Below are 20,678 nucleotides of genomic sequence, written 5' to 3'. Positions count from 1 at the left end.
GTCAGGGTTGCTGCAATCCACGAAGCACATGACAGTCACCCAGAACAAAAAATTATCCTGTGTAAAACATCAACAGGGCCAAAGTTGAGAAAGCCCATCTGAACTGTAAGATGCCAAAATACAGGAACAATGCCTCATTTAAAAATATACACTGGGGGGGGCCTGGGTGGCTCCGTCAGTTAAGCGGCCGACTTCGGCTCAGGTCATGATCTCGCGGTTCGTGAGTTCAAGCCCCGCGTCAGGCTCTGTGCTGATGGCTCAGAGCCTGGAGCCTGTTTCGGATTCTGTGTCTCCCTCTCTCTGACCCTCCCCGTTCATGCTCTGTCTCTCTCTGTCTCAAAAATAAATAAACATTAAAAAAAATTTAAAAAAATATACACTAGGTATCTGGCAAGGTAAGGTAATAATTGTTTGGTGAAATAAAATAATACTGACATCTAATGTTGGCATGTACCAATAGATTACTTAACTTTAAAAGGATACTAATTAATATTGGGAAAGCATACCCTTGACTATACCTATAGGGCACAGCATTTCATTCCCTGGAAAGGTGCATCCCACACCACACACAGGTGATCATTTGTGAATTTTGCTTTTCAAGCCAGCCTAGCTGAGTCTGATCACCAAGTGAGAAAGACTAGTGCACAGACACTGTGATGGGAGATTCACCACAGTGATGCTGCTTTCTTGAGGATTCTTACAAAAAAGTCATCCAGACTTTTGGCTGTTGTCCACTTTCAAACTATAACTTCATTTTGAGTGATCTTTTCCCCAAAATGAAGTTCTTCCTTATATTTTCCCACTTAACCACTGTGAGTACTTTTATAAATACCACTCCAAGAAACTCTCCATGCATATTGAAAATAGAAAAAAAGCCTGCCATTTTTAGCCAAACATGTCAATAAACAGCTCTACCTTGACATCAGAAGTAGACTTTAGGTGATCTTAAATTCAGTCAAAACATACTCTTTTCAAGATACCAACTGTTTAAGGATGTAAAACATTCTATAAGGAATATGTGATATACACAATTAAGGTGAAGCATACCACTGAGAAGAAAACAGTAAGCTTTGCCATTTCAGATTTCAAATTTCTAAATATAACTTCCTGAATAGCACTGAAGTGATCCCATGTTGTCCTTTCCTGCTGTTCCCTTAAAAACCCTTTGGGACTGGTGTGAGGAACAATAAATCATTAAGGAAGCATTCATGGACTAGATTCGCCAGGATATAGTTCCTTAAGGGAACACATCAAGAGTAGTGACCACTCATTCTGAGGGTTAACAATGAGGGGTAACTGGTAACAGAAGTCATCTTTCAGGATAGAGAACCAAAGATGATTGTTAAATGCCGTGTTGGAATTTTCGCAAATACGTAACACTTGTAAATTAGAAAAAAATTAAAATACAAGACTTTTGTTAATATTTGTCCTAATAAACATTGAATTCTTCAACATGTGATGAACTCAACATTATTTAAATATGCTGCCTCATAATCCTAATTCTGGCAAACTGTTTCTCATTGGGGTGTGTGTGTGTGTGTGTGTGTTTCAACTGTTGACCAAGATATATGATTTCAAACTTTCCTATGGGAAGTCCATGAGCTGAAGAACTTTTTACTCTCTTCTTATATCACTGTGAGCTTTAAAGGGCCATTTAAATGATCCATTATTTCAATTTCATCCACAAAATTTCCATTACCACATCCTGAACATCCTGGTCCTACCACTTACACCTGCCAATGACAATCATCAGGTCACCACATATTTTCTAGTGATGCAAAATTCTTGATGCAGCTTCAATGGAACATAACAATATATACTTTCTCTTCTCTGAGAATGAAAAACTGTAGACTAAAATCGAAGTGCTCATGACAGAGGTCCAGAGACAATATGCCCAGCTCCCTGAAGGGCAAGAGACTTAGTAACAAGTTAATAGTTGGGGTAAAAAGTTACAGCTACCGTACCCAAAATATTCTATAGTGGAGAGACCTCAAGTCAAAAATAACAAGTACTGAAGAAATTCTAGGGAATTAAATCCATGTGTAAAACACACTCCAGTATTTTCTAAATCATGCAATATAAAATAAGAAAAAATCATCATTAAATATGAAATTTAAGGGCCTACACTAATGCTCTCTTGGCTCACACTTGAACAGAACTCCAACATTACTTCAATGTTGAGGAATTAAAGGCCTAAGTCTTTGCAATGAAAAACATTCTTAACAAAGAGAACCAGTAGGAAGATTTCTATGAATGTTCCTAAACCAGTCAGAAGATAATCAGCCAGAGAGTCTGGCAAATTAAATGACTTGTATCTATTCATAAGTGAAAAAAAATCTCTTAGTAATAAAAAAACTTTTTCTATTTCTCTGCAAATCTCTTGGTGAAGAAATGATGAAATCAGGTTAGGTACATTTTGCTAAGTCAGGACCAACCAAAGACAGGCCAGAGAGGAAAACTAAACAATTAAATAAAGATAGATATCTCAGGTATATTACTAGCAAACTTCACCAGACAGCCTATGGTTTGAAAATTCACACTAATCCAAAAAAAGTAGTATTCTTTTGCCTCATTTTAAACAGAATTGAGGAAGGTTATATGCATATTTATAATATAACATGGAAATAACATATACAAATATGTAAATTTAGGAGAAAAGGGTAGAATATTAAATGAAACTAAAAAAATTATCTTGAGAATGTATACATTAAAAGAAATATTCAGAAATTGAAATTAACACTAATTTATGAAGTTAAAAAGAAGCTTTGTCACTCACCAATTTTAACCTCTGTAAAGGTATTCTGCCTACATCTATCTGTGTCCTTTCTGGGACATTAGTGAATCGAACTTCTGGGACCGCGACGGCGCACATGACATGGGCCCACCTATGGGAAAGGAGACATGAAACATAAACAAAAGTTCTCTAAGCTTGCACACCACACACTTCAACTGGGCGGTGGCAATTCTTACAGAGAAGGAAAGCCAAAAGCCTAAACCAATCACAAACCAGACTCTGAATTTTAAACCTATCAGGTGATACCCGGATAGATTCAGTACCACACCTGCCCACAACCGCAACCTGTAGAGTGGGGTGAAGACCGAGACTTGATCCTATCAATATATGGTATTTTTCTACACTGGATCTGCAAAATACTGAAATGTAGGGCTGCTATTTCATTTAGTACTAAAATATAACAGATGTTTAATATACTTAAGCAAATCAATATGTGGTAAAAGATTAGTTCAATTAATAAAAGGTATGAATTGGATGGAGCATATAATCTTTTACATAATACAAGTGTCATGAAAATTAGAATAGTAATGTTTTCTAAGAGAATTAGTACTAAGTCTTTAATTAAATTGTTTCTCATTTCAATCGAACTATAACCAAAGGAACCCAAGATAAGGAGAAATGAAATTAGCTGGTTCTCTCACTTCCTACTTAAATCCTAGTATCTCCTCTCAAATTCTGAATTACTCCAGAAAAATGTCCCCATTAACACTATTTAGTTTGTCATAAATGTTATGCCCCAAGTAAAAATAAAGACTCTTGAGGTTTAAAGACACCTTGAAGGAATCACCACATCCATCAGCCCATTTATAAGTCAAAGAGTAGTATGTCACTCAGACTCCATTCTGCCTTTAAAGACCAAGGGAGAAAGGACAAGTGTCCACCCCATCAGGGCATTCTTTCAAATCTAAATAAATATTATAATTCTATAGTACACATTATTCCCTTTTGTCCTGGCCCATGGGTAGGAAGAGAAGTTCTTATCACCTTTGTCTTTATAGGAACCACCTAAATCATCTAACAGTCTGCATGATTTGTTCAATACCCTAGACCTAGAAACACTTTTTAGTACCTTACCAATCACATTAACTAAGACTGTGAAAGAGGAAGATCTAAAATCAAGCAAATATAGGGGCGCCTGGGTGGCGCAGTCGGTTAAGCGTCCGACTTCAGCCAGGTCACGATCTCGCGGTCCGTGAGTTCGAGCCCCGCGTCAGGCTCTGGGCTGATGGCTCGGAGCCTGGAGCCTGTTTCCGATTCTGTGTCTCCCTCTCTCTCTGCCCCTCCCCCGTTCATGCTCTGTTTCTCTCTGTCCCAAAAATAAATAAACGTTGAAAAAAAAAAATTTTAAAATCAAGCAAATATTAAGTCTAATAGACTGAAATTTATCAACATAGGAATGATGAATGCCTTTACTCTTCCTTAGAAGCAATCAGAAACAAGTGCACATGCACATAGTTAATGCTAGTTCAATCATTACATTCCACCAGGGGTCTCAACTCTAGTGCCTACAGGGCCAGGCAGGAGGTAAGCAAATATATGTGTACTGGTAAATGATGGTAACCTGGGGAGCATCTGTCCTATTGAGGCCAGGTTCTCATCCCAACATGTTATTGCCATTTAGAGATGCACAATTATATCTCAAGTACAGATAAATATCTGGATTTTTATATAAAATCTATCAACTTCTAAAATTTAGATCAAATTTATAAAATTGTGTGTCAGTCAACTAAAACATACCTTGGGGTTGGATTTGACCCTTTAATGCCAGCTTACAACCTCTGCCTCTACTTTTTCGTTTTCTTTTTGTTTTTTTTTTAACTGTTTTAAATGTTTGTTTATTTTTGGGAGAGAGAGAGAGAGAGAGCGAGCCTGAGCAGGGGAGGGGCAGAGAGAGATATGGAGACACAGAATCCAAAGCAGGTTCCAGGCTCTGAGCTGTCAGCACAGAGCCCAACATGGGTCTCAAATTCACAAACTGTGAGATCATGACCTGAGCTGAAGTCGGACGCTTAACTGACTGAGCCACCCAGGTGCCCCTGCCTCTACCATTTCTACATATTCCTATTACCAAAGGAACCTTTAATATGCTTTGTCCCCACTTTCAATACTAAAATTGGGTCATGAAAATAATACTCATGCAAAAAATATATTTCAATAACCACATTAAAAACCAGATTGCCTTTCTTTTATGTTCACTTATTACTCTTTCAAGATTCTCTTCATGTTCTCCAATCCTTTGTATCTTAAAATTAATGTTTTCTCCCTGTGTTTCTATTTTAGTATACACACTTTCTTGTTAATTTGGTTTTAAAAGCAAATAATTTTGTTTAAATGTTATGACTATGGTTGATTTTATTTATCTGAAGGCAACAGATTTCACCGTTTTCAGGCACATTTGTTCTATTAGACTAATAGGATTCATCATATTAAACACTAGGATCCCAATGATACCTAGATGACATGGGCTGCCTTCATTTTAAAAACACCATCAGTAAAAGAGGGGTTATCCTTCATCAGTGTCAGAGACATGGAGAGAAGCAAGACCACCTTTGTCCAGCAGAGGAGAATGTGCTGTGCTTTCAGTAATGAATGGTCTCCAAAGACATGCACAGAATCTCAACTTCAGATCTGGACAGCAAAAGTTCTGGAACAATGTGTCCAATAATGAGAGGTAAAGCAAACAGTCCACACTGAGGTTCAACATTCTAGACAGCAGAAGGAAACAATGAAATTGAACACAATTAACACATTACTCACTTATTGTTCTTCGTTTCCTTAAGAGCACCCCCTCTCAAATTGCAGAGACAGCACTCCTAGGACAAAAACAAACAAACAAAAAAAAAAAACCACACAATTATCACACCCATTTAACAGACATCATTACTATATATGTAAATATTCCCATAAATTCCACCTTTTTATTTTGAAATTAAAGCCATCAGGAACTTCATAATGGCTATCTCTAAGCAGTTCAAGAAAGGAAGGGAAAAAGAGAGGGTAAAAAGTGAGGGTACACACAAAAATGTTCTCTCTCTCTAGAGATCAATAGACAGACAGGCAGACAGACAGACAGACAGAAACAGATATATCCTAGAGGGAACCATCATTACCCTGGTATCATGTTCATTGCCATCCTTGGGGGAAAGCTGTGACACACAGCACTTGACAGACTAGACAGTATGTACTAGAATTATAGAACAGAGAATATACATATGACTGAGTTCTCTTGTGCTCTGGGAATCCGTTCGTGTATACAGGATAGCTACAAAATAGAGTATTGGCAGGCTCCATTCGATATAAGGATTAGCAGAAAGCTCTTTTTAAAAGGTACTCTTTTCACAAAAATATCATTTGGGTCTTTCTGTGGGCAAACGGTATTGCAAAAATTGTACTGATAAACCCAGGCTATCCACCCCCTTCAGAAGAAAGTGCCATGAAATGTCTACTCCCCACCTAAGTTTCTATTTTGGGCACTTTTGTATATCTTAGATTGGCATAGACTGTTTCACTTGAAGAGGACTCCCTTTACCACAAATACAAACTTTATCATTTCTCACTAAAACTCTGTGAAAAAGTCCATGAGAAAACAGGGCCAGGGTCAGCCTTTTGCTGACCTATAATTTTTAAATTAAATACCTAAGTAACTTTTAAAATTTTCAACCTCAGGCATTAATAGATGTCCTTTCAATTTACTGCATTAATAAGTTTTTAAAAATAACTATGGGTTATTTTGGGTTTTTCCCCTCTCCACACTATATATATAAAATCTCTTTATCTGTTCTCCAAGGTGATCTTCTTTAACTAATGTTGACAGCTTTGCCTAATTTACAGGAAATCCCTTTAACTCATCTACTATTAATACCTGGATGTCAAACTCCATAGCTTTAATTTTTCTGACTAGCCAAATACCAAAACAACTCAGGAGAATCAATATACCTGTATAACTCCTAACAGGCAGCAAAAAAGGCAAACAACCAGAAATGTTCAATGGGTTTGTGGGTCTGGAAAGCCTCTAAACATCTATTTGAAATTTCCTGGGTTATTATTAAAGGTTCAGAGCAGCAAAAGCTGCCATGTGTATATACATCTGAATCCAGTATAAACCCAGCTCAAGGAGATAACTTGATGGATTTTCTCCGTAACAAAGCCAGATTCTAGAGGCCTTTGAAATAATGGTTTTGATGAAACACACATTAAAAGTAATAGTTCAGTCCAAATATTACCAGTTCAAATTATTCAATATCTAAAATATTCAAAAACAATTTCATAAAACATTACTGATTTTAACTATTTTTCCAGCATTTCAACACACTTTCTACAGAGAGAGAAAACGAAAATGAAAACAAAACACGAGGTAAAATATTTTCATTGAATATTAAAAAATGCCAGGATTGAAGTGGGAATGTGGCAAAAGAGGGCTGTGGAGGGTGCGGAGCTCAGACACTAAGAGTGTAAGAGTTCTGATGAAGGAAACTAGTAGTGAGAAGAAGCCTAAAGGGACACATTAGCAGAGTTAAATACAGCAAAGCAGTGTGGCAACTGCTTTAAAGCACCTGAAGAGGATCCCGGAAAGGGGCACGCACTGCAGCACACCACCACACTGGGAGGAAAGTGTCCTCTCAAACAGAACAGATAGACTCTCGATTTTAAGTGAAGCTGAGAAGGCTTCCACTCGCCACAATATAGAACTAGTTCTTTCTGGGGTTACCAGTGACCTCCGTGTCACAAAATCTAATGGATAATTCCAAGCCCCTGGTTCACCTGACCTCTAAGCGGCATTCAACACAGGTATGTGAAGCATACCTGACAATTTCTACCTGTGGTTTCTATGACCCTACACACCCCTCACTGTCCTTCTCCATCTCTAGCTGATCCTGTGCTTCCTTTAACAGCCATCTCTTCCACACTCCTTAAACACTGTAATTTTTGTAAGAGTTCCCGTTTACTTCTTATCCACATCTACTTCCTGGGCATCTGATCCACTACCTTGACTCTCAAAAGGCTGGTGAGTGACTCAAACATTAATTTCCTGGAATGTCTGGCTAACACTCGACAGGCATCTCAAACACACATGCAAAAATGAACTCATGTCTCCTCAACTCGCCACTGTTTCCCATCAGTGGCACCATGTACCTTTCTAGCTCATGCTGGAAGCCATAATTTTCCTCTCATCCTAGATCTAATCACTTGAGTTCTGTCGATCCCATGTCCAAACACATCCTCCTCTCTCCACCATCACTGCTGCCACATTAGTTGATACCCCCAGTGCCCTTCAAGCAGACCTACTTTACTGCAACAGCCACTCCAGGTCAGTGAAGAACTAACCAGAATGGGTTTGAATGCTTCTCAGGACTTAACATCATTCCAAAGGGCCAGGATCGTCAGGCCTAGACCTTGTCCACCCTTGCTCTGTACTATTCTATCTATGTCTTTATTAATTACACTGAACACATCCTTGATATCTCAACCTCAATGTTGATTCCTCAAAGAAGGCTCTCCTAGTTTCCTGGCCCAGTTACTTCTCACTCATTACTCTTTTTAACTATTTGTTGAATTCATTTTGCTCTCCTCACTAAACTGTAAGCTCAATGAGTGCTGTGGAAATATCTGTCAGGTTACTCTTTCTCTATTACAATGCCCAATAAAGAGTACATCTTCCAGATGAATTTGTTAAATAAATGAGAAAATGGCAAAATAGGGCAGAGTGAAAATCTTGAAAATTACCAAAGGTTTAAAAAACTGCAAAGATCATTTTCACATACTGGAGCACTAAGGAAAGGAAAGCTGCGGGCTTTGGTAACTTAACATGGACTTAAGAAACAATGATTTGACATGGAGTTATTTTAGTCACAATTTACCTGAAAAATCATCTTTCTTAGTAAAAGAGAAAAATATTCCTGGCCAGTTAGTTATTTATATTATTTACATGATATATATGATATCATGGTTTCTATTTAATTCACTCAACTTTGAAAAAATAAGTAGGAAAAGAAAAAAGTCATATCCAGTTATGTCATTGTGAACCATCACTCACATGGTGCAAACTAGCTGATTTGTCACAGCACAAACATGTCAATTTGTCAATTCATTCATTTGTGAATGAACTTGCCCTAAATGCCTATGTTTATAACCCAATAAAGGGCAATATCAGAATGGACACTTTTTAACATTTCTTTCCTTTTCTAAATGGTACTTTATTGTCAGGAAACTAAATTGATAATTCTAAAATTTAATAGGGATTAATAAGGATTAACATCCTTAGCTAAAAAGTAGTGCAAGTTTTCTTAAGAATCCATACAATACCTGAGCTACATAAAAGGCTCACACCTACCAAATATACCAATTGTTCTAGTATCGCTCATCTTTTAATTCAGTAAAAGGATTGAATGAATGCAGAGTGATAGAGTCCTTCAGGACCCTGATTTATTAAACTGGTTATCAATAATAAGTATTTTCAATTAGAAGAATAAAGGCTAATTAAAGGCCTAATTCACTCCAGATATACCATGTCGGAAACATCATATACTTTACCTCCCTTCCTTAACATGAACTTATTAGGTAATTTATATCCCACTTCATTTATGAGGAAACTAAGATTCAAGAGATTAAGTAACTTGCCTAAAACCATCCAATCCAGGAGCCATCAAACTTCTTCTGTAAATGGCCAGATATTTACTAATTCAGGCTTTGCACAACTACAGAGTTGTAACTAAACTCTGACATTGGAGGGCAATATGTAAACAAATGGGTCTAGTTGTATTCCAATAACAGTGTTATTTACAAAACTTGGCAGTGAGCTGGATTTGGCCCAAGCTATAGTGTTCCAACCAGCAAAGGGAGTAACTGGGGTTCAAACTCAGACCTTCCTGAGCACATGCCCATGACCTTTTTCTCCAGCATCCTCTGCCTGTAAGTACAAGGCAAGGCACGAGATTTCAAAGTAGAGTGTCCAAGTAAACAGGGAACTATGCCTGCCCTGGGAAACTCACAGTTTAGGAAGGGAGAAGACAGATGTGTACTTAACCATACTATGAAGAAGAAAATGATAAAGGGTATAATCAAGGCCCCATTTCCTCATTTCTACAAATGACTAAGAATTCATATTTTAACTAATACCCTCGAAAGAACACCTATCATAAAAAATTGAACTACAGTAGCATGTATCAATTAACAATTTGTATTCCCACTCGTTTCATTAATCTAGAAAATAAAGCTTCTCACTGGTATAAGATCATTAAATTTATCTCCACTCCTTCCTTTGAAAAATGATACCATTTTAGGAAAAAACAACATTTCAGGTAGTCTGGGCTACATGAATCCAACTTAACTGAGAGGAACAACAGTAACACTAGAGAGCCAGGCCATATCCTGAGGTTTAATAAGGTACAGACAGTCAGGGTTCAAATCACAGTTCTGTCATTTACTAGTGGTATGACCTTGCCTCAGATATCTTATCTGTAAAAGGGTGGGAAAAATGCTACTTCCCTAAATGAGTTAATAAATGTAAAGCATTCCACAAACACACAATAAATACAAGAACAGTGGTTACATATGTGAAAAGTTAATTGTGCTTCTAGACAACTTATACATAACATTGCCAGTGAATTATCTGGGTACAGTGGTTTAGCAGGGAACAAAATATAGATCTGTCATTAATAATTCTCATGAGGTGCAAAATGCAAGAAGTAGAACTAGAGAGAAAAGAAAACTCTCCAGGAACCTCAAATCCAGGCAGCTAGGCTCTAAAGCAAGGAAAGATCTTCTATAGTTCTAAAAGCTGTCAACTCAGTTATGAAAAGCCAACAGAAGCTAGAGTTTCCACAGTGCTCAGAGAACAGACATGCTGAAGGGAAAATCCCAATCCTATCCTCAAAACATCTCAAAATAGAGTAGACTGAATCAAACTAAAGTTGAAACAAAGCTCAAACCCAGCTCAACCTACAAATCAGACTGACTTACTACTACTGTAGAAAACTGACAGACAAAAAGCCATGTCCTTTATGGAAATAATATTAATATCAGTTGCTACAGACAAAATATCCAGCACATAATCAAGAAAAGCACATGGTACACTAAAAAAACAAGAAGATGATTTACAATCAAGAAAGGAAAGAATCAATAAAATCAGACACAAAAAATGAACAAGTTACTGGAATGATCAGATGGAGAGTTTCATACTGGTATGTTCAAAATGCTAAAGGAGCTAATGAAAAAGACAACATATGTGAAGAGAGAAATATTTTATCAAAGTCATAGAAACTATTTTTAAAAAGTGTAAATGGTAGAAATAAAAAAAAATGACATCAATAATGTTGAATTCAATAGATTTCCAAACAGACTGGAATTGTGAGAGTAAAACTTAAATGGCTTTAAAGACTTGAATAGGAAATAGAAGGAATAATAACAGTTAGGAGGAGGAATAGAGATCTAAAGGAAAATAACCTGTTCCATTTCTGTATAAGTGGAGACTGAGAAGGAGAGGAAAGAGAGAGTAGATGACAAGAAATACTGGAAGAGAAAACGGTAGAAAACTTCCCAAAAGTGGTAAAAAAAAAAAAAAAAAGGTGAACCCACAGATTCAAGATGCCCAGCAAATCCCAAGAGATAAATATAAAGAAAACACATCTAAATATACAGTAGTCAAAATTGTGATAACCAAATATAAAGAACATATTCCTAGAAGCACAAGAAAAAAGACATATTCAGTAAACTCTATGAATTACATTTGATATCTGACCAGAAAAGTGGCAATGGAACAATATCTATAAAATACAAAAAAAAAAAAAAAAAAGCTGGCAATCTGGAATTCATTTCCAAGGAAATATCCTTTGAAAATAAAGATAAAATAAAAAATAAAAAATAGAGACAAAAAATTTGAAAGAATGAAGGAAAATGACACCGCCTGAACCACGGATTGGCACAAAAGAACGAAGAACACCAAAAAAGAATAAATATATGGGTAAAAATGAAATAAATGTTTTGTATTTTCAAAACACAAAGATACAAAGAGAGAGAGACAGAGACTATAAGTTTCATAAGAAGACTTGACTGTTTCAAACAAAAATAACAATGTTGTAGAGTTTAATGTATGTAATGGTAAATGTAAGATAAGATCATAAAGGGAAAGAGGTTTAATGAAATCACACTACTGTAAAGTTCTTACATTGTTCATAAAGTAGGGTGATATTACTGGAAGGTGGGTTGTGATAATTTTGAAGTGAAAATTATGATTTTCAGTCACCACCCATAACAAAGGTCACAAAAAATTCCCAGATATTAAATTCTAAGGGTTAATATGCTCACAATCAAAACTCAAAAGCCATGCAAGAAAACATGATTCCATGAGCAGAATAAATAAAATGTAGAATTAGATAGATATATAATAATCATTGGCACAAGATATAAAATAAGTACTTTAGCATGTTTTAAAATTTAATGTGGGTATTAGAAATGTAAGTAAGAGACTATAAATAAATGACAAATTAGATTTTTAAAAACAATATAAAAATTCTATAACCAAAAAATATAGTTAAAAAACTTGAAGAATGTTAAATAGATCACTCTTAGTAACAGAAAATTAGAAAAAACAAAGAGCTAAATAACCAAAAATCAATACCACAAACTATTCAACAATGTATTCAACTGAATACTGAAATGTGTGTGTGTGTGTGTGTGTGTGTGTGTGTGTGTGTGTGAGAGAGAGAGAGAGAGAGACAGAGACAGAGACAGAGCCAAAGAGAGAGTATCCATCTCTGAATCATAAAAATAAATTACAATTGATTTACTAATCTAAACTCAAAAACAAAACAGACATATAAAAGTATTAAAATGAATTGTAGGCAAATATATTGATGTATTTAGAATAAGTATGACTCCTTAATATAACATTTAAAAGATAAAAGGCATATTGGAAAGATTAGTAAATTCTGACTATATCAACATTTTAACATTCTGAAGGATAAATAACATACTAATAAATAAATTAACCTAAGATGATAAGACAAAAAATATTTCCAATATAAAACAAAGACTGCTATCCAGAAAGTATTTTGTAAAAACCCACACTTTTGAAAAATAGACAAAAGATTCAAAGACTCTTCACTGACAATAAACACAGAAAGATACCCAACTTCAAGAATAAAGGGTGAAAAATGAAATAATGAGATATAACTTCAGATTTTTACATCAGAAAACATATGGGCTGGGGGTATATAAGATTTTATGGTGGATTTGGAGAGGAATTTGGCATTATCAATCAAAATTTTAAATGCACATGAAGTACGAATCAGCAATTCAACTTCTTAGAATCTATCTTAGATAAACATTTATATCTGTGCAGCAGGAAGAATGTACAATCATCTATTTCTGTTTACAACTGAGAAAACAATTACTTCTGGGAGGAACTGGCCTTGTCAATTGCTTACATTTTACTTGTAATGCTTAGATTTTTAAAATAAGAATAGAATCAAGATTGAAATTTAAAGTATCAATGAAAAAGGTCTGGTAAATCCATAAATATTGAGTGACTAAGAAAGACACAATGTATTACTAAATGAAAACACGAAGGTACATTAAACTGTGATACCATTTGGGTTCCCCAAGAGAAGTAAGCCATTACATTAATGTATGTATAGAAAAGATCTGAAAGCTCAACCGACAAAACAGTATGAGTAGTTTTGTTTAAAAAAGAGTTCAGAATTCGAGAGTGTTGGGAATGGGAAACTTTCCTAACAATGTTTAGTACTCATACCAAAAAAAGAAAAGCCACCCAAAGCAATCTATACACTCAATGCAATCCCCATCAAAATAACACCAGCATTCTTCACAGAGCTAGAACAAACAATCCTAAAATTTGTATGGAACCACAAAAGACCGTGAATAGCCAAAGCAATGTTGATAAAGAATACCAAAGCTGGAGGCATCACAATTCTAGACTTCAAGCTGTATTACAAAGCTATAATCATCAAGATAGTATGGTACTGGCACAAGAACAAACACATAGATCAGTGGAACAGAACAGAGAACCCAGAAATGGACCCCCAAATATATGCCAAACTGATATCTGACAAAGCAGGAAAGAATATCCAATGGGAAAAGGACAGTATCTTCAGCAAATGATATTGGGAAAACTGGACAGCAACATGCAGAAGAATGAACCTGAACCACTTTCTACACCATACACAATACTAAACTCAAAATGGATGAAAGACCTTGAAACATAAGACAGGAACGAATTGAAATCCTAGAGGAGAAAACAGGAAACAACTTCTTTGACCTCAGCCATAGCTACTTCTTTCTACACGTGTTTCTGGAGGCAAGAGAAACAAAAGCAAACATGAACTATTGGGACCTCACCAAGATAAAAAGCTCCTGCACAGAGAAGGAAACAATCAGCAAAACTAAAAGACAACTGAAAGAATGGGAGAAGATGTTTGCACATGACATCAGATAAAGGGTTAGAATCCAAAGTCTATGAAGAATTTAGCCAACTCAACACCCAAAAAACAAATAATCCAGTGAGGAAATGGGCAAAAGACACAATGAGATACCACCCCATGTCTGTCAGAATGGCTAAAATTAACAACTCAGGAAACAACATATGTTGACAAGGATGAGGAGAAAGGGGAAGACTTCTGCACTGGTGCAAACTGGTGCAGCCACCGTGGAAAACAGCAGTGAGGTTCCTCAAAAAATGAAAAATTGAGCTACCCTATGACCCAAGCTACCCTATGACCCAGCAATTGTACTCCTATTTATACAAAGGATACAAAAATGCTAATTTGAAGGGGTACAATGTTTATAGTGTGACTAATCGACAACAGACAAATTATGGAAAGAGCACAAATGTCCATCGACTGATGAATGAATAAAGAAGATGTGGTATAGGGGTGCCTGGGTGTCCAACTCTGGCTGACAGTGCAGAGCCTGCTTTGGGTTCTGTCTCCCTCTCTCTCTCTCTGCCTCCCCCTACCCCTCATGTGCTCTCTCCCTCTCTCTTGCTGTCTCTCTCTCTCTCAAAAATAAATAAACATTTAAAAAAAAGACATGATATAATATTATACAATGGAATATTACTCAGTGATCTAAAAGAATGAAATCTTGTCATTTGCAACAATGTGGATAGAACTGGAATGTATTATGCTAAGTAAAGTTAGTCAAAGAAAGACAATTACCATATGATTTCATTCATATGTGGAATTAAAGAAACAAAACAGATGAACACATGGGAAGGGAAGGAAAAATGAGATAAAAACAGAGAGGGAGGTAAACCATTAGAGACTCTTAAATACAGAGAACAAACTGAGGGTTGCTGGAGGGGATGTGGTTGGGGGGTTGGACTAGGTGGGTGATGGGCATTAAGGAGGGCATTTGTTGTGATGAGCACTGGGTGTTGAATGTAAGTGATGAATCACTAAATTCTACTCCTAAAACCATTACACTATATGTTAACTAACCTGGATTTAAATAAAATAAAAAAATAATCACAATAATTAAAAAAAGAGAAAACCCACAGACAAGGAAATTTAACCTTTTTCCTATTAAACATGTGCAATTTAAAATTAATGTAACTGTGGAGGTGTATCCTATTTTTTTTTTTTACTTAAATGAAAATTTTAACTGAACACTATGATTTCTTCTACAGTCTTTCAGTATATTGAAACTTCTTTCCAGTCTAACCTCTGGAAATACCCAGAGTACAAAATAAATAAATAAAATTCAGTATTCAGGGCTCATTGCCAGCCTTATTTTATCTCATGTTTAATGAGCATGCCTTTTCCAGGAACAACAACACCCAATATAAAATGACTCACTATTATAAAGATTTAGATATATTGCTAGTGAACGAATGTCTCCTAAAACAAAACAAATACTAAAATGTCTGTCACAACATGATTAATCTATAAGACAGCTCTAATTCCTGTCTCTCAAGTACAGCATCAAAAGAGCCATTCTGTTATACTTATTCCCCCACCCCAGGGCAGCTAAAAGCTGAATGAAAAAGTACCAATTCAGATCATATACTGAACATTGCACCTCTCTTGCTTGGATCCCTTTCCCTCAACTAACAGCATTCACAAAAATCCCCTTCTAGCATTACCAAGTATTTTTTAAATTTGGTTTTATAAAAAATCACCACTGCAATGAACAGCAAGTACACCCATTTACTACAAGGAATGGTTTCTTAATAGCTCAGTTATTAAACTATGAAAAAGAGTGTTTATAATCAAAGTGCTGACACAACATTAACAATAATGGTGAGAAGGACATTGTTATAATACAGCTGTCACAGTTGTTCATTATTTGTGGTAGAGGGAAATCACGTTCCAATGGCTCTTCTATAAAACATCAGTTAAAGAAATGCCAATACCAACATTCTCAAGCTGCCTCATAAGAAGCTCTCATTTTAGCTGACATATCTATAAGTGCCACTAAAGCCAATTTTCAATGCTATAGAAAAACTACAAAATTGAAGTACCTCCCCACACCCTTATTTATCTGACAAGTTCATAACAGAAATGCAAAACCATAAAATAGGGTTGCCTGAGCTGGGAAAACAAAGAGTAATTAATCACATTAACGGAAAGCTAGCTTACAAAGTGCTGATCAACAAAACATGGAAGAACCATTTCTGGAGATGTGGCTCATTTATCAGAGCTGAGAAGAGGATGGGATCTCACAAAAGGACAGGATGGGTATGAATTCTAAGTGATTAAGGAAATTACATGACTGGTTTTCTGCTGGTATCTTCTGAATGGAAATTCCACAGGCTCGTGAATTTCACACTAGTAAGTGAATTCTCCAATTTAAATGCCCACATTGATTGTACCATAAGTGAAAACATATATTCATTCAACAAATATTGGTTAATTGTCATGTTCTAAGTACTGGGCAACAGCAGTGAATGATAAAGATCCCACCCTCAATGAACTTACCTTCTGCTGGGACAGCAGACAAACAAAATCAGGACATTATTTAGATGGTAGAGGATGTTAAGTGCTATGAGAGCAGGCCATGGAATTATCAAAGGGAAGGTGATGCCAGAAAATTTTGGCTTTTTCTAATAGGAAAGGTGATCAGAAATTTAAAAGGGGGAATAACTGACAAGGCTTCACAGGCCATGAAAAAAGGCAACAACTTTATTCTGAGATGGCAAGGCACTGTAAGGTTTGAGTACAGCAAGGACATCATCTGAATTACATTTTAATTGGGTCATCCCAATAGCTGTGTTGACACCAGACAATAAAGGTTCAAGAGCAGAAGTAAGAAATGTTAAGTGAAATAAGTCAGTTGGAGAAAGATAAATACCATATGATTTCACTCTATGTGGAATTTAAGAAATGAAACAAATTAACAAAGTGGGGGGAAAAAAGGGACACAAACCAAGAAAAAGACTTTTAACTATAAAGAACAAATTGTTGGTTACCAGAGGGATGGGTGAAATAGGTTGTGGGTATTAAGGAGGGCACCTGTAGTGGTGAGCACTGGGTGTTGTATGGAAATGTTGAATCACTATATTGTACACCTGAAACTAATACTATACTGGATGTAAACTAACTGGAATTGAAATAAAAAACTTTTTTAAAAAGGTTAGAAACAAAAAGAGAAGTTAGTAGGTTACTGCCATAATCCAGGAAAGAGGTAATGAGTAGATCAGTCTGGGTAATACGAGCAGAGGCAATTAAGAAGTGGTGAGAATTCCAGATTCATTTTAAAAGTAGCCAAGATAGGATTTACTGTTAGACAAATATGGGTATGAGAAGAAGAAAAGCACCACAACTTACCCTAGAGATTTTGGTTTCAGCAGCTGGAAAGCCTAGAAATAAGAAGCCTGTGGGAGAAGAAGATCTGGAATTCAGTGTGGGACATGGTGAACTTGAGCTATCTATCAGGCATGTGAGAGGAGACACTGGTCATGAAGTTGGCCATACAGCTCTGCACCTAGGGGAGAGGCTGAGTGGACACAGACATACATAGACCATCAGTGACTAGCTGCTGTTTAAAACCATCAAAGCTATGACACGGATGAGATGACCAAATGGTCTGGTGGAGAGAAGAGGCCTGTGTTTTGAGTTCTGCGGAAGGAAAAGAAGTGACTGGTAAAGGAAGAAGAAAAGCAGGAGTATCCACTGTCCTGGGAGCCAAAGGAAAACAGTGCTTCAAACGGGAGGCAGGCCAACTGATAGCACTAAAAGACCCGAAGTTTCTACAAAAACGTGGGCAAAGCCTGTGACTGGAATAAGTTTAAGAGAGAAGCGGGGAAGAATGGGAGAGAGTGAATAAAAGACAAATCTTTTAAGGAGTGTTACTATACATAGAGACATGGAGAGAGAGGGTGGGAGCTGGTGGGGAAGAAGGATCAAGAGAAGGTTCTTGGTTTATTTGAAAATGGGAGAAATAACAGCTTGTTTGGGTGATAATGAGAATTACCTAGACAGGGAACCCTGCTGGTATGGGAAAGAAAGGGATGAATTATTGGAACTATGGTCGTGTGTATAAGAGAGCAAGTAGTGTAGGTAGGACCAGAGATACTGTAGATATGATGCAGGTGGAAACTTGGAGATCTCTACTGATGGCTTCTTGTTGCTCAGTAAAATATAAAGTGTGTTTGCAAGGTAAGAGTAAGGATGGGAGAGAAGATGGGAAGTTTCAGGTGACAGAGGTATGAAACAGTCAAGCCAGAGAGTGGTAGAGGTAATGTGTGATGGGACTGCAGCATGAATTATTGGCACCATGAGGACACATCAATAGTTACAAACTGAAAGCAAAAGCACTCTGCATGCTGGGTGTTTCTCCACAGCCATATTTAGCTGCAGGGGTGCAGGTGCAGAGCAGATAGATAACAGGTTTTACCAGGGTTGAGTTCTATCTTGGGAGAATAACAAAGTTAGCAAGCTGGAGAGCTGAAAGTGTGTGCAAGGACACAGTAGCAAAAAAGATACGTAAGGACAAGAGGGGAGGGAGAGACTGAAAAGCGGGGAGCATTACTAAATCCCATGTCACAGGGAGGTAAAGGATTGCTGGATTCCAGGCACTAGAGAGTGTGGGCTTGTAACACAGAAGAAGGCAGTCTGAGGAAGATGCCTCAGATTGGGAGAAGACACTGGAAACGGACATATCTTGTGGAATGCCAAATGGTGAAGAGTGAAAACCAATGAACGACTCTTTCTAAAGGCTGTCATTCTACTGAATGCTGTATTAGTTCTTTATTACTGCAATAACAAATTACCTCAAACTTAATGACTTCAAATAACACAAATTTAATACAGTTCAGTAGGTCAGAAGTCCAAAATGGGTCTCACTGGGCTAGAATCAAGGTGTCCACAGGGTCATTCATATCTGGAGGCTCTCGGGTAGAAGGCATTTCTTTGCTGTGTCCAGCTTTTATGGGTGGACTGCATATCCTGGCTCATGGCCCTCCTCCATCTGCAAAGCACATCAAGTGCCTCTCATTTCACTTCACTCTGACCTCCTCTTCTGCCTCTTCCACAGTTAAGGACCCCTGTGACTCCACCAGGTGCACCCGGCTACCATCAGGTCAGCTGATTAGCAACCTTAATTCTATCTGCTACCATAATTCCATTTTTTATGCAAGATGACAAACACACCCATAGGTTCCAGGGATTTAGACAAGGAAACCTGGGAGTGGGAGTGCATTTACCACATTGTCTCATACAACCATGTGTATGAAGGGAAAATAACAGAAGAATAGAAAGTCATACATACTCTGTTTCAAATTCATTTCCCCCCTGGATTCATCTTTCTAATAGCATTGCTTATACCGAAATAAAAATTAATTTGAGATTGACAGAACACCTATCTGGTAGCAGGCCAGATACATGCTCAATGGCAACAAACACCTCTATAATTTAAAATTGGTCAGAAGTCATCTACATGAAACTTAATGCATTTACATAATCCTATTTCCAGGAACCTGAGCAAAGTACTTCAAGCTGAACTTACTTTCCCCCCTCCATTCTTCCTAGGGATCCCTTTCCTCATTGCTAAGGAGATGTGCCTTGTAGCCCAGTGACCTCTGGGCATGCACATCCTGGTATGTAGTACAGTATGCTATGCTCCCCATAATGTCAGTCATTATTCTTCCTGACTTTACTTCTGCTCTCTGGTTGAAGCACTTAAGATTAATGAAGCATTTGTTCTCAATCAAGAAGCTATTTATGAATATAGTTCCACTTACAATAAGCTATGTAGACTTTCTTTCTCTCATTACCAAGTGGAGGGAGGGAGAAGAATGATGTTTATTGAAAGGAAGAAGAAAGTACAAAAAAAAATGATTTTTGACTTTTTAGCCTGTAAGAAGGTCCCTAACAGGAAGGCCTCCACATCATAGTTATGCTGTCAGGATAACTGATATCCTCAAATGTGCTGTTCTGTTTGGTTAAAGTAACATAATAATTATCACCCTGGCCTTTGTGAGCCAAGGGTTAAGGCCGCAGCTGTTTAGAATAATCTGCCTCTTCAGGAGGCAAGAGGTCATTGTGAACCCGAATGTATTCCCTCAAATGGGAGCATGTGGTTCTGCCTAGTGTCTTAAAGGGACACCTCAATGGAGAGGAGCAGTTACAGAAGCAACCACTTGTCTACAAATAGCCAGTGCTCACTTGTAAATGCCCTGCCTTTAACAAGAATGGAGCCTTTCTTTTTTCTTACCAGTTTTACTGTATATGAGGATCAAAGTCAGCCTTTTAGGCTGACAGCCTCCCATCACCTGGTCTTAACAGTGTCTCATGGAATAAAAAAATACAGCATAAAACACATCACAGGGAGCAGCAGCGCCACCATGACCTCTCAAGGCCATAAGCCAATCTGATCTAAAAATCAATGTCTCTGATCTACAAAGCCACTTCAGAGCTCTTCGTAAAAG

At 37.0% G+C, this 20,678-nt stretch overlaps 1 protein-coding gene across 10 annotated transcripts in view; it reads right to left on the bottom strand.

Annotated features, from left to right (window-relative positions):
• KDM4C (lysine demethylase 4C) overlaps nucleotides 1-20,678 on the bottom strand; it is a 433,616-nt gene that overhangs the window by 121,815 nt on the left and 291,123 nt on the right. For 8 of the 10 annotated variants that reach the window (XM_047064763.1, XM_047064766.1, XM_047103336.1 and 5 more), the window contains 2 exons: nucleotides 5,552-5,607; nucleotides 2,777-2,885 (listed from right to left, as the gene is read on the bottom strand). In XM_047064763.1, coding sequence (XP_046920719.1) covers nucleotides 2,777-2,885; nucleotides 5,552-5,607 — 165 coding nt within the window. Of the gene's footprint in view, nucleotides 1-2,776; nucleotides 2,886-5,551; nucleotides 5,608-17,577; nucleotides 17,625-20,678 lie in introns of those variants that run through there. The other 2 variants (XM_047064764.1, XM_047064765.1) reach the window with 2 other exon arrangements.

Source organism: Lynx rufus, unplaced genomic scaffold (genome assembly GCF_022079265.1).
Source record: "Lynx rufus isolate CCGP_SWC_20201006 ecotype Redwood Valley unplaced genomic scaffold, mLynRuf1.p SCAF_10, whole genome shotgun sequence".
In the NCBI taxonomy this organism is placed as follows: Eukaryota; Metazoa; Chordata; class Mammalia; order Carnivora; family Felidae; genus Lynx; species Lynx rufus.
This window is presented reverse-complemented; position numbering and strand designations above follow the sequence as displayed.